We start from the raw sequence: 15,782 nt of genomic DNA on the forward strand, positions 1-15,782 counted from the left end.
ACTTGCCCGCCGTTGTTCACCTCACTCATGCGGGCAGCGCACGACTGCAGCTGTGGTAAGATCCTTCTCACACGTTTACGCGTTTCGGACTCGACTTCACGATGAAGGAGAACCTAATTTTGAACCTCACGCCATATTTAGTCTGCGCAGCTACCTCAAGCTAACGAAATCGCTGAAACAAGCCACATCCTCTTATGCCAATTAATAACAGTGTGCCACCAAAATATCCTGCAGTGTACTTGGATGCAGTATGCTGTGCCATTGGCCCCGACATTCGCCGCTCTCATTACCTTGGCTTATCGAACAAAAAAGCAAGCATGACTGTGTACTCGCACCGCAACCGCACCATTCCACGTAGCATGCGCAAGTGCAAGCTACAGGGGCAAACTGAATCACACTCCCGCCTTACCATAACTTTCGTGAGGCTAGACACCTTGGAATCCCCATTTGTATGCTACATGCACATCAAGGCGAACCCCAGCTACTCCAAGGGTAGACACAGTGAAGTCGTCCTTAAAGTCACGCCTCTTGCAGCTGCACGCTCATATGGAAGTGCCTGACGTGCTTTGTGGAAGAGATGTATCCGCACGGGAGCATCCACCGGAACGGTGGGCATCGAGTAGGTAATAAACAACGGCGGTGAAAAACCTGGGATGATCCACATGGTTCTCACCAGCTTTAAAGACATTGGTATGCTCTGAACTTGCTTCTCTGTCGTAGTTAATTCGATTGCTGGTTCTAGATCTGGCTCGAAAGTGCGAGGCGAAGATGTACCACTGTCACAACGGCAGATGCATTTGGAAGGGTTTCGTGTGCGACGGAACTAACAACTGCGGCGACGGCAGTGACGAAAGGCTTTGCAATAAGTGGGACTCGAATATGGGACCTGTGTGGCGAATATAAAATGTGATCGAAGAAGAAAGAAAACATCGACCTTGATTCTCAAGTTCTGCAATAAAGGTCGTGGGCTAGAGCTGTGCGAACTGTTCATTAAATATATTCTGATAAGAAATAGAGAACAGGCCCTCTGGGGAAGCTAAGCTCTGCAGAATCGTCCCATTGGGTCAAAGACATTGAGAAACCATACGGTGCACTAGTCTTCAACTAACCCTATGTTGCAGTACTGTCGGAGGACGGCAGGATCATATGCTGCTCATGTCCATAATTGTGCTGGCGTTGCTGTTGGCTGTTGCTGTTGGCGTCGGCATTGCTATTCAAATGTATATTTCCAATCGTATGACCCAGGTAAGAATTGGTCCAAAGTTATTGGTGTTGAAGGTGCGATCACTTTTTGGTGATTCCATTCCAGACGCAGTTCATTGTCGATCCAGACGCCCAGCCACCACGAAGCTCCGAAAGACTGATTTCATATTTACCAAAATTTTGCGCCACTGATAAGATGATTCTGCAACGGAACGACTTCACTATGAAATTGCAAATGTCAGTAAAGTGACGTTGCAGCTTCCTTCTCTTAATCTAAATAAGAACGTACCAATCTGTGGAAAATGGGTTCGACAGTCTGTTTTCACTTCCGGTACGTATACCAAAAAATAAAACGCGCATTATAAGCCCCTTCCGATCTGTTTGTTGATCTGTTCTCTGGTTATTGCTCTAATGTTTTGTGCAACTTTGGTAGTTTCCAGAATGCGACATAAAACAGGCGCGAACGAGTACAGACCCACGGTACCAATTCAATGCAATTTGTCTGATTCGTTGTTTTAGTAGTTGCCCAGTAACTGCCCACTGGGACTGTTGTGGTCACAGCACCACAGTTATGCCGTGTTGCGTATCACATGACATTTCTGGGTATGTGACAGCAGGTTCCTCACCGAAAACGTGGGACCTGGCGGTCGCTCGAGTCAAAACCGCCATTACTTCCTGTCCACCACGTGACTTCCTTTCAGTTGCGGTTTGCATCGCTTCGTTGCGTGCGTCGGTGTCCGCGTTATTAATTATATGTCACCTTTTATACGCGTATTCTTCCACAGGGTCTTTATTTTTCCCTTGTTAAACATTTAAAGGAGTACAGAGGGCCATCCAAAAAAGTTTCAGATTAAGACGTCTGATGAAAGTGTGTGTGTCATTTTACCGAGTAGCACGAAAGGTTTCGATGTGTGTAATTTGTTTCCCAGAAAAAAAGTCACATAAACATGGCTCCGCGCGTTCACCCTTAATTCGCCACTCCAAGTATAACGAGGATGAGGAGGTATGATGCCACGTCAGTGATGACGTTATAAGGAGAACTCGTTCTCGTTCGCTGGTGAGTGGGGGTCAGCGCCTTGTCCCTTTGCCGCCGTAAACCAGTTTTGCCAGTTCTCCCGGAGAATTGGGGATAGAAGGAGTGGCCGAATCATTACCGAACCAGGAGAAAGGCTTTTTCAGAACCCCGAACAGCCGAGCAGCAGACGACAGCGGAGTGGCAGACAACATTTCTCTAGACCAATCAGCGAGCATTCTCCTTATAGCGTCAGCGTGAGGGTCCAGGCAGATCACAGGCTGGTCTGCTCTTCACCACCGTTGCGCACGGTCGCTTTTTGCGGCGTATTTTAAATTCAGTTTCTGCGATGATTATGACTCTGTGGTGTGAATTACTTTGCATGGTGCATCTTACTGGCCTACTTAACAGTTTTATAGGAAGAAAACAGGGTGTTAAAAATGTCTTCTGTGCTACTTTAAAGAAAGGTCGAAAAGCGTGTGCTTCTGCTTTCCGTGTATTTGCCTAGCGAAATTTGGCTGTTTATATATCTTAAGGTACGTTCGCTTCTCAGAGTAGTTAATAAGGACGATGGATTTGAATTATAACTGGATCCCATTCTGCTAGCTCGCATTTCCCAGAAAACATCCAATTAATGAATTTTAGCTAATTAGCCGCCAAGTAATGACGTGCTTTTTCCCATAGGACGTCCGCCCGGCCGCGTATCCCTCCTTCAAAAATTGCATCAGTGCTGCTCCATCGCTTTGTGGTCGTCGAAATGGTGCGATGTTGTCAAAACGCCTTCGAATTCACTCCACAATGTTATGAAGTCATTGTGCGGTGAATGGCTATTGATTTTGACGGACGTCCCATTCTGGCCTTGGTGGACCGTGCTGCTGCTCTCTCTCTGCAAGCGGTTACACAAAGTGGGTACTCCTTTCACCGGCCCCCTTATGAGTGGTGCCGCCAGCGAACCTATTTTACACACCGCTGTATGCACAGCCCGACTTAAAATTGAAGCCGTCTGTTACCCGACTGAGTTCCTAGTTCTTCCTGTACTTGTTCTTACGACGTAATTCTCGGTTGGGACTTTGGCTGTGCCCATCACAAGATGCATTCTATTTGTTACGCCGACTAGAACGATCTTGCACCACACCCAGCGTTGCCGAAACTGCGCAATCGTCCACGCGTCGCGCCCTCTCCTCGCCTTCCTGTTCCGCCCTCTCCCGTTTCAGAGCCGCTGCGTGCGGAGCCACGCGGACCACGGAACTACCAGTAGGTTTGCACATAACAGCTGGCGCTATAAAAAACAAAAACGAGGAAAAAGGAAAGAAAAAGAAGAAAAACCTGTATATGGACCTCCGGGCGCGTTGCTGGCATCGCCTGTAAATCGCAGCATCGTAACTCGCTCATTGTTGCGATCTTCAAGCGATGCTAGCATTGCGCGCCAGGTTCACCTGAATCCCTTTTCATCCATGGAGGCTGCCATGTTGTTTGGATCACATGTGCGATCACGCGGTAGACAGGACTATCCCACAATTTTACGCGTCCGCGAGCGGGCGGTGACTCTGCCGGCTCTGCATCACACCTGCGGCGCTCTTGTGTTTCGTTCCTCCATGCAGAGAAAGGATATGCGAAGCAAGATCATAATCCAAAGTGACTGAAGATAATAGGCTGTCCCGACCTTAGCGGGGCTCGCATCTTCATATTTTTATTTTTCAATCAATAAATCAATTAATCAATCAATAGATTAAGACTATTGAAGACGCAGTCCACGATGTGCTCCGGTCCGAGGTCGCGCCTAATCTGCAACAGCTTTGCACGCCATTCTCACTTGCTTCCTGTCTATCTTACCGTTTCCAGTTTTAGGCAAGGCTTCCAAAACGAACACTCCACCGTACAGACGCTTGTACACAGCCGTTTGCTCTGAAAGCCACAAGTGTCGTTACGGAGAATTTGGTGCATCACACCTTAATTAGAAAAAACATGGATATGTGCTTACTGGCAACCAGGTCCTGAAGCTGCTGCCCTATTGACTTTTCTTCCCGTTTATGTGCGCGCTTTAAGACAACAAAAGCCGTTGGAGCTTCGCCATAATCGGAGTGCGGGACACCTACGACGCATGCTTCACCGATGGCTTCGTGACTCAACAAGATACCCTCCAGTTCTGCAGGGGCACATTGCATGTCCAAGCATTTGATCATTTCCTTGAGTCTGTCAACAATATGCAATCTACCGGCCTCGTCGTAGTAACCGGCATCCCCTGCATAGCAAAGCATGCAAATGTTAGGTCGTTGTAGCTATCACAGAAAACATGCGTTCCCTCTACCGACCGCTGTGGGCACACATGCCTGTAACACACAGTTCTCCACAGCAGAAGCACAGCGCTGGTGTCGTTAATGTTACACTACAGGTTTTCTACACTGCTCCTGGAGCTGTGGCGGACATGCTGAATATGAATACCAGTTAAAGGAGCAGTGAAGGGCGTTTCTATAAATTCTTCGTTTTTTGGGCGCGGCATATTGCTCAAGATATAGGATGTTATCTCATGCGTAAGACAGAGGATCTTAGCTGACCTCTAGCGCGCGGTGTTCCTGTGCACGCCTTCTAGGAACCCCTCTGTTGGATAACGACGACGACGGAGTTGTATCGAGGATGACGCGCATCTTCCATTCGGTTCATGACCATTAAAGAAGCGCTCTGTACTGTCCGTCGTGGGCAAACATGCCTGTAGTATCAGACAGTTGTCCACAGCAGATGTACAGCGCTGGTGTCGCGAAAAGTTACAATGTAACAGACGATAACTTGATTTCTACGCTGCTCTTGGAGTCCTGACGGTCGTGCAGAATACGAATCCCAATTAAAGGAGTGGTGAGGGGCATCTCCATAAGTTATTCGTTTGTGTGTACCACATATTACGCAAGAGATAACTGCACAGAAATGGGCATATTACTGGTCTGTAGCGCTCGAGGCCTGTGGACGCCCTCCAGGAACACTTCAACTCCTTCGAAGTTGCCGGAGTGGTGTTGGGGTGTTCCTGGCAAGTAGCGGTGTGCCATGTCAGTAGCAGAGGAGTTTTCAGTGGCAAATAGGACCAACGGCGGCTCCTCACGTCACACGGACCTGATTACGTCGCGCCAGGAGATCGGGTCGGCCCTCGAATGTCACCCCGCACCGTTCATGGCTACTTTTTCTGGGCGTGTTTGTAAATTTAGTTCGCACAGTGAGACGAAAGCGTAAAGCGAAAATATTGCGCATTGTGGCTCCTGGTAGACTGATTGATAAATGAAGTAGGGTTTCGAGCAACGATAAATGTGACTCCCTTATTGCTCCTTACCGTGTATTCACACGAGCGATATCCTCACGGAATATTCTAGTGTAAGAAAAAGCAAAAAACTGCTCACGGAGCCGAAGTTCCGTCCCGTGTGATGTTGAGCATTGATGATGGCGCTGAAGCAACGCCACCTAGATACAGGAGGCCTGCTTATTGCCTCCTCTCCCTCCTTCGCTACGTGGACATATAAAGTCAGAATTTTTATGCTACTGCTGCGATTCCCTGTTCTGCGAATTCTAGAACTAGCAAATGATTGCAGCTAACTGTGAGCCTGCAGACTTAAATCTGTAGGCAAAATCTGCAACACGCTTTCGAGAAAGATATGAGACTGTTTTGAGCTTTATTTTAAAGTTTTCCTCATTTAGTACGCGGGGTAGAGTACTGCATGGGCGGACTTTTCCGGTCCTGACCCAGCCTGGACACATCAAAAATTGGGCCAGCCCTCTGACTCGGCGAGTAAAGCGAGGACTGGACACCAGCACTGGGCAGCTGTTTCGGCCTTATTGGGCCATCGTCAGCAGTGCGCAGGTGGGCGATGTTTGAGCGAGTGCCGTCGGAAGGTCACGTGGAACGTGATGTCCTCCCATCTCACCCTGACGGGAGGACATCACGTTCGCTCAAACGTCGTCCACCTGTGCACTGTTGACGGTGGCCCACTAAGGCCGAAACAGCTGTCCAGTGCTGGTTTGGCGAGGTTTGGGACTTATAAACACTTGATGCACACATGTTGGCTTTGAGACAGTCCTCTAACAATGACGAGGGCCAGAGTAAAAATATCCTTTTTTGAGTCATGTAACGATAAAAATGACTTGGACTACCTGTTCTTATCCAACCATCAGGAGTGATAGCAGCTTCAGTGGCTTCTGGTCGTCTGAAGTAGCCTTTCATCATGGCTGGTGTTCTGGCGCAGATTTCTCCACTTTCACCGCATCCTAGCGTCATTACTGTTTCGGGATCTATGATCTGAATGGCAGTAGATCCTTAGCCAAGCCATCGTTGCAAGTTCTGTGAAGCATCGATTGTTACCTTAACTTGGACGTTTGCAGTTGGCACGCCCACATTGCCGTAAGTGATCTCGCCAACGGGTGGGGAAGTCAGGGGGCCTATTACCTCCGACTGTCCGTAGACGTTTACGAGTGTCGTAGGGCGGAACACTTTCACCAGCCTATGTCCGAGAGCATCTGGAACTGATGTCCCTCCAATGAGAAGTTTCTTGACTGGATTTAGACGTAGCCCTTGTTTTTCCATTTCGTTCATAAGGACTTGAAGTTTCACAGGAAATCCCAACCAAAAAGTAACCTATGGTAGAACAGTTTTGAAACATCCAGAACAACGGTATCTTGTCGATGAACATAATAACAATAATAATAATATATTTTAGAAGGTGCCCATCAGTAGTATTATTACAAGCCCTCTAGCCAAGAACTTTCTCTAACCCAACAGAAGCCAATTCTAATCCAAAATCCATGTCTAATCCAACACAAGCCAATTCTAAGTCATCTAATTGGTCGCCCTTAGCTCCGCCCACTTCACGTTGATTGGCCCATGCTAAGCCTACTGATCGCTGTTTGGTTGACCGTAGCCCCGCCCCTTTATGCTAATTAGTTGACTTGGCTCCGCTCACTGCACGTTGATTGGTCTATGCTAAGCCTGCTGATTGCTGAGCATAGCTCAGCCCCTTAATACCAGCTCCGGTGGCGCAGCGGTAACGCGTGCGCTTGGAGACTGGGAGGTCCGCGGTTCGAATCCGCGGGCCGGCTGTGCCGTCTGGGGTTTTTCCTGGGTTTCCCTCAGATGTGTAATAGGCGTATGCCGGCAGTTCCCCTGAAGTCGGCCCATGGGCGCAGCTATCCTCCCCCCGAGCGGATTCCGCTCGGTCTTCCACTTCACCCTTTCCTCTCCTCCTCTCCACCACCTTTCCCTTCCCGAGAAACATGCCGCCTAATCAGGCAGGCAGACTGATTGGTCGAACTCAGCTCCGTCCCCATTCTAAGCCTAGTGACTGGCCCTTCACATTGAGTGGCCCGTTCTAAGCCTATCAATCACTGATTGGCTGGCATAGCTCTGCTCCTGATTCCAAGCCCACTGATTGTCCGACTCCATTCTAAGCCTACTGAACATAGTCTTCACTAGCACTCCGGCCCGACGTAGACCCCACCAGATGGCGCGCGGGTCGCTCGGCAGTGGCGTTTTCAGTTGCTCGGCAGTCGAGTTTTGGGGGTCGCGACATGTGCACTCCCTGATGACGTACTCGGACACGTACATGGATATCTTGCTTTTGTCTTCGAATTGATCCAGATCAGAGTAAAAAACTGGGAAGCGACTAGGCCACCAATACTCTGACGCATAATTTTCATATTTTTTTTACCATGTATTCCAACCCTGTCGATGCAAGAGAGCGAGCATGTTGTATTTAAAACATTCACCATCCTTACGTGGTGGTAAAGGAACATTTGCTAGGACGTTCCGAAGATTAGCCAACTTAGCGGGAAGTACCCCATTGCATCTGATTTTTTAGTTTTCACCGTGGAAATATACATTTGAACGTTTTGGACGTCGGTGGACACGAACCCACTCCTTCTCCCCTGATAATTTTCGACGCGCCCTGTGGACTCTTGAATCACGTGCATCAAAGTATCTGCGATAGCTCCATCACTGTGGACTTCACGAGCAAACGCCATACAGTTTGCGATGTCCGCTATTATCTCCCCTGAATTTCTTTTATCATTAAAACATCGGAACAAATGCAAAACCTGAAGGGTATTCTCTGCGCTCTCAATATATCGTGAAAATGAATAATTAAATATTGTCACAAATCCTCTATTCCGTGACCACGAATAAAGCGTTCCAGAACAATACGATATAACTGGTGTTCAGGGATATCGTTCAAAAACCGGCATTGAGATAGAACAAGGCTTGCATGATCAGGATCACGGATGCATCCTTACGGTGGCAACAATGCGCAAACAGTGGCTCTACCTGTGGTAGAACCCCTTTTCTGTAATTTGATTGTCAATAACTATGAGGGTGAGATATTCTTCATCCCAATCTGTGGGTATGCTGTACATAAATTCCACGCCATTGAAATCCTTTTCCCATCCAGCTGCATACTTTCGTACGTAGAGTATCTTCTGTGGTGGAATGCTAAATAATTCGGGGTGTCTCATTATATTCTGTGTGAGCTGAGCACTGTCTTGCCACACATGGACGTGCCGGAGATGAGAATTCGAGCCGGGAGCTGGAACTGCATACGCATCATGGAATAACTTGGAGACTGTGTAGCGAAATGTGGTGCAACTTTATTTTCATCCAACGACATCATAGCTCCTAACATGATTGATGATCGTCTCCAGGACTCTTATTTCTTCCTGACATATTTCCTGAAGCTTGCACAGTGATTGCTCCCTGTAAGCTGATAGGTACATGTCCAAGACTTCGCATATGATGTCCCGCAGGTTGTTTGTGGTATTACAAGAGTGTGATATGTGTCAACACATCTTGTGTATGTATATGTATATATACCGGGTGTCTCAGTTAAATCCCTGGGCTGAATAATTCGCGAACCGGTGCACCAATCGAATAACTTTCTTTTTTACAAGTATCTGTCCAATACCGCCTACAAGATGCGCACCGCGTGAATGAGCGGGAGGCGCTCATTATTTAAATAAAAATTCAAATGAGTTTCATGAAAAAAGCTAACTTCTAAAGCAGGGCGCCATCGGCATTAAAATGGGTACTACCCCTTTTGGGACCTTCAGTGGACACCTTCCAGAGAAAAATCTGCCACCGAAGCGGGTCATTTGTTGCAGTAATTAATTGGTTTCGGTTTACACATTTTTGTCGCAGCTGGTCGCGGTGAAGCGCGAAAGGACGCTCTTTCACTCCCATGTCCACCAATGAATTACGTCCCTACACCAATGAATTACATCCTTTTGCGATTCGCCGCGACCAGCCGCGACAAAAATACGTAAACCGAAACCAATTAATTACTGCAACAAATGACCCGCTTCGGTGGCAGATTTTTCTCTGGAAGGTGTCCACTGAAGGTCCCAAAAGGGGTAGTACCCATTTTAATGCCGATGGCGCCCTGCTTTAGAAGTTAGCTTTTTTCATGAAACTCATTTGAATTTTTATTTCAATAATGAGCGCCTCCCGCTCATTCACGCGGTGCGCATCTTGTAGGCGGTATTGGACAGATACTTGTAAAAAAGAAAGTTATTCGATTGGTGCACCGGTTCGCGAATTATTTAGCCCGGGGATCTAGCTGAGACACCCGGTATATGTATATATATACATATATATAGAACAAATAGGTTAATATATCAGACGGCTACGAAGTTGAATAAAAGTGAGACTTTGTCCTGACGAAGACAGTGCCACTGTCGAAACGTCGACCATTCTTTTTTTAATCTATGTGTTAAATTGCCCATTAAATAAATTAGTTTTTCTTGACGTTCCTGTAATCTGTAGTCCAAGTCTTATTATTTCACTTTTATACATATATACACATTTATGTGTGCAATATATGCATATGCACACGTGCATGCATATGTGTATGTGTGTATATATATGTATGTGGCAACACATTTTGACGAAGTTCTCTTGCTTATGTGGCGCGTCGAAGTGGAACCACGTGGAGTCGATTCACCTGAGTGGTGCCATCTGGTGGCACAGTAACGCGGTAAGTTTGGACATCTGAGATAGAACCGCAGTGGAGGCAGTTGGGTTAGAACCATCTGAAGCCACTGCCGAACGACCCACACACCAGGTATGTGTGACCCACACGCGAGGTCAACTGATATAAAAAACATGGAAGACCAATGAATGCAGGCAAATGTTGCGGCATTTAGCGGCAATGTCAAAATTCTCGTCAGCTCAGCAAGAGTAACTAACAGACTGCTCTCTCTGGAAGTCGCAACACCTTCCGTGGTCATGTGAAATTTTTTGTTTTTTGACAGAGGCGCTTCTGTTTCACACGAAGTCAGCAAGGGACGCATGTTTGTCCGAACAGATAGTTGCCCGCAGGTAAAGCTATATGTGAACAAGCTAAACCCTCCGCTGTCACCTAGTCCATATTGTGATAAAATAGTCCTACAGTGGTGGCGCTGGACCATCATAACGAGGTGCGAGGTGCGGTTTCGATTCTCGACGCTGTCTGGCTTCTTCGACGACAACTCTATTTCGCTATTTCGGTCTTGCAATGTTTCAGGGCACCCTCAGTTTTCCCACAGTTATTGTGTTTTTGCTAATCTTCCATACTCAATATAGTAATTTCCTTGATGTACAAAGGTTACACTATTCAAACGGCACAGACCTTGTGGAGATTTGCAGATTTTACGATATTGTGTACTGGTGTGCTCGGCTCCTCAATGATAGTCCTTGCTCCAAGCAGAAGGCTTATGAGAGTGTACACAAAACCAGAGGCATGGGTGAGAGGACTCCATGCCATGTGAACATCGTCCTCAGTGAGAAGGTTTAGGTTTCTGGAATAAGTATTAAGTTTGTGACTTGGAGCCATAATCACCGTGTGACGTAAAAGAAAATGCGCGCACTGCTTTGTTCATGGTGCCGCTGCGAAACGACACAACAGGTGCTTTATCGTGCTCATTCTTTATGAATCAACTTCATCGCATAGCACGCTCCTAGCCAAACATCATCCCGAGTGGCATCATTAATTCTTTCCCCTGAATGGCTTAAAAAAAGGGGGCGTACGCCATGTTTCTGGCATCATGCAGTTCATAATTGCATCATTGTGGCGTGCCTCGTGTTGAGGTTTCAGCGCACGTTAAGGAACGCTCAGGTGGGCAAAATCAATCCACAGACCCGACCGCTGTGGCGGCGCTCATGATCGCAGTTGTCGCGTATCCGTTTTCATCAAATGACAGGATGATGGTTGGCTAGGAGCGTGACATGCGGTGAAGCTCGTTTTTTAGAGTGATGGTTTTGTCCTTTATGTGCCGTATTTCATCACATTAACAGCAGCAGCCAGCACAAAGAACTACGTGTGAAGAATAACAACTAGCCCCTCACGAGACGAGACGACAGGGCTATACAAATAAGCGGTCAGTGGTCCAGCGTGTACGGCACGAGGGAGTATTTGAAGACACGAATTTCAGCACCTTACTGGGTCTCCCATACTATGCCAGTTCGTGAAATAAAATTTGATCGAGTTCATTGCAAAACTCAGGGGCATCAATTATGTCTTTCGCGCCAGAAGAAAGTTCCAAGAACGACACAAAAACAGCGCAGAAACGGGCCGTGAAGTAGACAAAGGAAGCGCTGACTAACAACTCGCAACACCGTTGGTTTGACTTAGTTAATTTCAAGAACAGGTGAAGAAAGAGCGTATAGAGTGTAGAAGGTCACGATGGTACAGAAACAGAGCTTCTATGCATAACATTCTCAGAACGAATCTCACGATGATATATCGCTATCTTTCCCGTTGTTGTCGCAAATGGGAGGCACACTTCTTTATGTGACAACTCGCAGAGAACATGTGAATTGCGCTCTCCACCTGGCTTATCGCTTTGGATTGAAGCCCAGCTCGCCGATATAAACTTCACTGCAATATGTGAAAACGACGTGCGGAGGTGGCACGAGATAGTGCGATACCGTTCGCAAAACGTTAGCGCTACCGTATCTATCATGACGACTCGGTCGTTGAGGTGACCTTTTGCCGTCATGGTTTCCAGGTGTTACGGGAGCTATGGCTTTGGTAGTGCACAAATGCCCCCCACACGTTATTGACACGAGAGAGACTACGTACTTGAACATGTGCAACGAACAGTAGAAATTGCGATGCGTTATATTTATGCCCTTTGGAAGACCCGTAGATCCAGAGGAATACAAGATTGCTAGGACTTCATCACTGGGGTCGGCTACCTCGTGTTCTTTGAAAGTAGCGTCCGCTACACAGTCACTGAGGCTTGTGAACCCCGGTACATCATCCACACTAAGCGCTTTCTGTAATGCAAAAAAAAAACAAAACAAAAAAAAACAGATATCCTTTCTATGTGGTGGAAAAATCAATTGCGCACGTTGATGTTCTCCTACTCGCCTTTATCGGATAGCGTTCCATGGCTTCTCGCACTTTCTGAGCGTTCTGTCGATCCGTGATGATGTACGGTGCTCCCGTGTCGGTCAGCTGATATAGCAGCTCCCCTATCAAGAGTATGAAGAGCTGTGCACCATTCTTAACGTCTTGTACTTTAGCATTTCTACACGGTATAGCTGTCACGAAGTATTATTGATAGTTGGTGTTGTCAGTGAAACTCCCCATTCATCATCATTCAACTAAAGTTGTTGTTATTCATTACGAGGCTCTGAATGTCCTTTGACACCGCAAAGAAGTACTGTCCTTGAACATTCCGTTTAAATCATCCCTCTTCAAAAGTCGGTGCGTGCATTTGTTTTCAAAGAATGTGTAATCCCAAGCAAACCATAAACCGTGTCAACTCCGCAGCGCACCGAACGATTAAAGGTGCTATGAAAGGCCCTGCCATGGCAGGACAGTGTGCCACTAATTATCCTACACATTGAGTGCGCCTGTCCCCGCACTGAAAGCAAAAGGAAGGATCAGGGAGGATGAGTGTCCTTACATTGTAGTGAACAAGGATGCCAATTACGAAGTTTTAGGGCGATAGCTTCATAGGGCCAACCACAATGTAGGTCCATCTGTAGCTTTTGTCCGTCACGTGACCAAAAACTTATCGCCAACGATAACCATACAAAGGCCCGCGTTTAAACGCGTCTACCACAATGCCCAAAGGTAAAGCCAATCCTTTATCCTTTGTAACACACTATACATAATGCGACATGTCTTGTGTATATGTGTGTGTGAATTTTAATGCAACTGAGGGTCATTATATGGAGGCCACGATACTCACGCGTAGTAAGCGTTGGACTGGACAGTACTGCAGTCGCTCCAGACGATAGCGCTCCCAGCATGACGACAATATTTTTTAGGCTTGTCAGAAAGTGCACGCAGATGAAATCTCCCGGCAGGATTCCATGCTGTCGGAGGCAGGTAGCATAGTGCTCAGCGCTCGTCAAGATTTCGGACCCGCACATTTCGATATCGCCGTCGATCTGCGAAAATGAAAAAAAAAGGAAAAAAGAAAGAAGCTAAATATGTAAATTTACATTCATCCTTTCTGTTGGTTACTGCGTTCCCGTCGTAGTGATGATAAACGAAAGTGCATCGGGTGGCAGATTACGCCAAACTATATTTGTTTCTTTTTTCTTAATAAACATATCCTCCCCCCCCCCCCCCGTAAATTTCGCTGATCCTCAGAGTATTCTGCTTTCACTCGATACTTCTTGCATCCAATCTGTCCGGTTACACGTTATGTATAACCTTAACGTACACGACCGTTTTAGCATTTACACTTTAGCTATGCGCGCACTGAAAGTGTTTTTCCTCTAAAGGTGCTCGAGTAAACTAACGCCTCGAAGAAAAGTAATGCGAGCTGCTATAACGCTTTGTAAAATTTTTTGTACTGTTTATTTCTAGCTATATGTATTACTCGTAGAATTAAAATGCAAAATTATTCTATTGCCCAGGGTAACTCACAGAGATGATAGGAGGTAATCCCAATGAAGGTGTAGCTAAGGCTGTGACGCCTGATTCTACTAGTCATTTTGGGGAGTTCTTTTAACTATCACCGTTGATTGGTCAACAGAGTCGTGGTGATTGACATTTTGATTATACGAAGAGTGCGAAAAACTGTGAAATGGTACCTGGAACAACGTCGAGCTCTGAACCCGTGACTTGCTCGAAGGAATAGTAGAGCTCCGGTCAACCTTAATTACAACCTTAATTACAGCAACCCTTGGGGCCATGCGGAAATCTTAATTGAACTAAATTGATCTGTTAGGTTAACGCAAGGACTTTGTCCCCCAGTGCTCCAAGGGTGGCTGTTATCGCGCTGGGAAATGAGACCAAATTTTTTCCAGTGTTATTACTAAGGTTGACCGGAGCTGTACGCTAGTGCAAAATTCTTAATGTAGATTGGGTATCGCACTGTACGTCTGAATATGTATTACACGTAATACTTAATAGTACGATTCTACTACTTCAGCGTAATGTGGATGTGATACCAGACAAAAACTGTCTGTGCTTAACTATCTATTACTCGGTACCGAATGTTGACACTTACGATGCGATTTTTTATTGCTACCGAGCAAGGGAGAGACGCACTGCATTACGTGCTTAGCTTTATCACGTTATCACTGAAATACCTAATTGTAAACATTATAGTAATCACTGGTGGCCTTACGTCGCGAGACAACTGCGATCTATTTACTTGTCGGTTGCAATGCACTGCAGTACACCTTCAATGCATGATCCAACGCAGGATTCTGGTATGGGTGTACAGCGTTCCCTATATATGGCACCTACAATAGGAATATATGTGCACGATCTTCAGAGAAGCATCTGCTATACACGAGGAAAAGGGAAAAGCAAAATGGCGTCGTGCCCTGAAATGAGTTGCTAATTACCAAGTGCATAAACGCGTTTAACATGTATCACTCATCACTCTAAGCCTATCACTCGATCACTTGCGCTAAAATAATAAGACTACAGTTGCGAGGATAATACGTACCGCTAACTTCTTGTTTGCGTACTTTGTCATGCATTCCCTCAAGATCTGGTAGAAAGAGCAGTTTCGAATTTCGAAGCCCGGGTAGGGCGAATATATGATACCGTCTTTCACCTGAGCGCGCATCGCAGAGTCCAGGGGGTACTATGTGATGTTAACAGTACAAGCGATCGGGATGCTATGCTGAACGTTGCCCTCGGCTATCTTCATGGCGTTATTTTCAGTCAAACCTGCAAGAAAAAGTGCTGTCTCCTGTTTTTGTTGCCCAGTCCATACAAAAACAAGTTGTCTACTGCCTACACACCTTTCTGCAGTTATAAGGTGTTCATAAAATGTGTATAGAGATCCTAACTACTTTCTAAACAATTCTGAATGGACATGCTATACAAAATTGGCCAGCCACCTTCAATTGAAAGTCTATTCAGTTAGCACATACACATTGTATACAACATGTGCGCATTTACTTTAGACAGTGTATATGTAGTTGACGGCAGGAGTGTTTTCAAAGTAGCAAAAAGTACCTAAGAATCCGTTTTCGCCCGATCGAAATATCCATCGGAGCCAATAAACTACAGGTTTTCGGTAAACCAGCATTCTTCCTCCTGCCAATTTTTTTTTTTCAACCTCTGCCGCCCCATATTTCCTTTTCTCC

The 15,782-nt window shown here is 46.3% G+C and overlaps 2 protein-coding genes across 2 annotated transcripts in view; one reads left to right on the plus strand and one right to left on the minus strand.

The window, feature by feature from the left end:
- LOC135400854 (uncharacterized) overlaps positions 1-15,782 on the plus strand; it is a 148,013-nt gene that overhangs the window by 37,352 nt on the left and 94,879 nt on the right. The gene's annotated exons all lie outside the window — the stretch shown is intronic.
- On the minus strand, positions 3,852-15,331 carry LOC135400851 (uncharacterized). The gene is made up of 9 exons (XM_064632792.1): positions 15,134-15,331; positions 13,415-13,616; positions 12,586-12,689; positions 12,295-12,491; positions 10,843-11,011; positions 6,555-6,827; positions 6,347-6,491; positions 4,197-4,457; positions 3,852-4,120 (listed from the first exon to the last, which is right to left on the minus strand). Exons 1-9 carry the CDS (start codon positions 15,254-15,256, stop codon positions 3,996-3,998), a joined length of 1,599 nt encoding a protein of 532 aa, XP_064488862.1. The 5' UTR covers positions 15,257-15,331; the 3' UTR covers positions 3,852-3,995.

The sequence above is a fragment of the Ornithodoros turicata genome, chromosome 7 (genome assembly GCF_037126465.1).
Source record: "Ornithodoros turicata isolate Travis chromosome 7, ASM3712646v1, whole genome shotgun sequence".
NCBI lineage: Eukaryota > Metazoa > Arthropoda > Arachnida > Ixodida > Argasidae > Ornithodoros > Ornithodoros turicata.

Coding starts and splice junctions, on each gene's coding strand:
- LOC135400851 (XM_064632792.1), bottom strand. CDS start 15,256: ATGCGCGCTCAGGTGAAAGACGGTATCATATATTCGCCCTACCCGGGC. Junction 12,690..13,414: donor CAGTCCAACGCTTACTACGC/GTGAGTATCGTG, acceptor TACTCTTGATAG/GGGAGCTGCTATATCAGCTG. Junction 6,492..6,554: donor CTGCAAACGTCCAAGTTAAG/GTAACAATCGAT, acceptor ACTGCCATTCAG/ATCATAGATCCCGAAACAGT.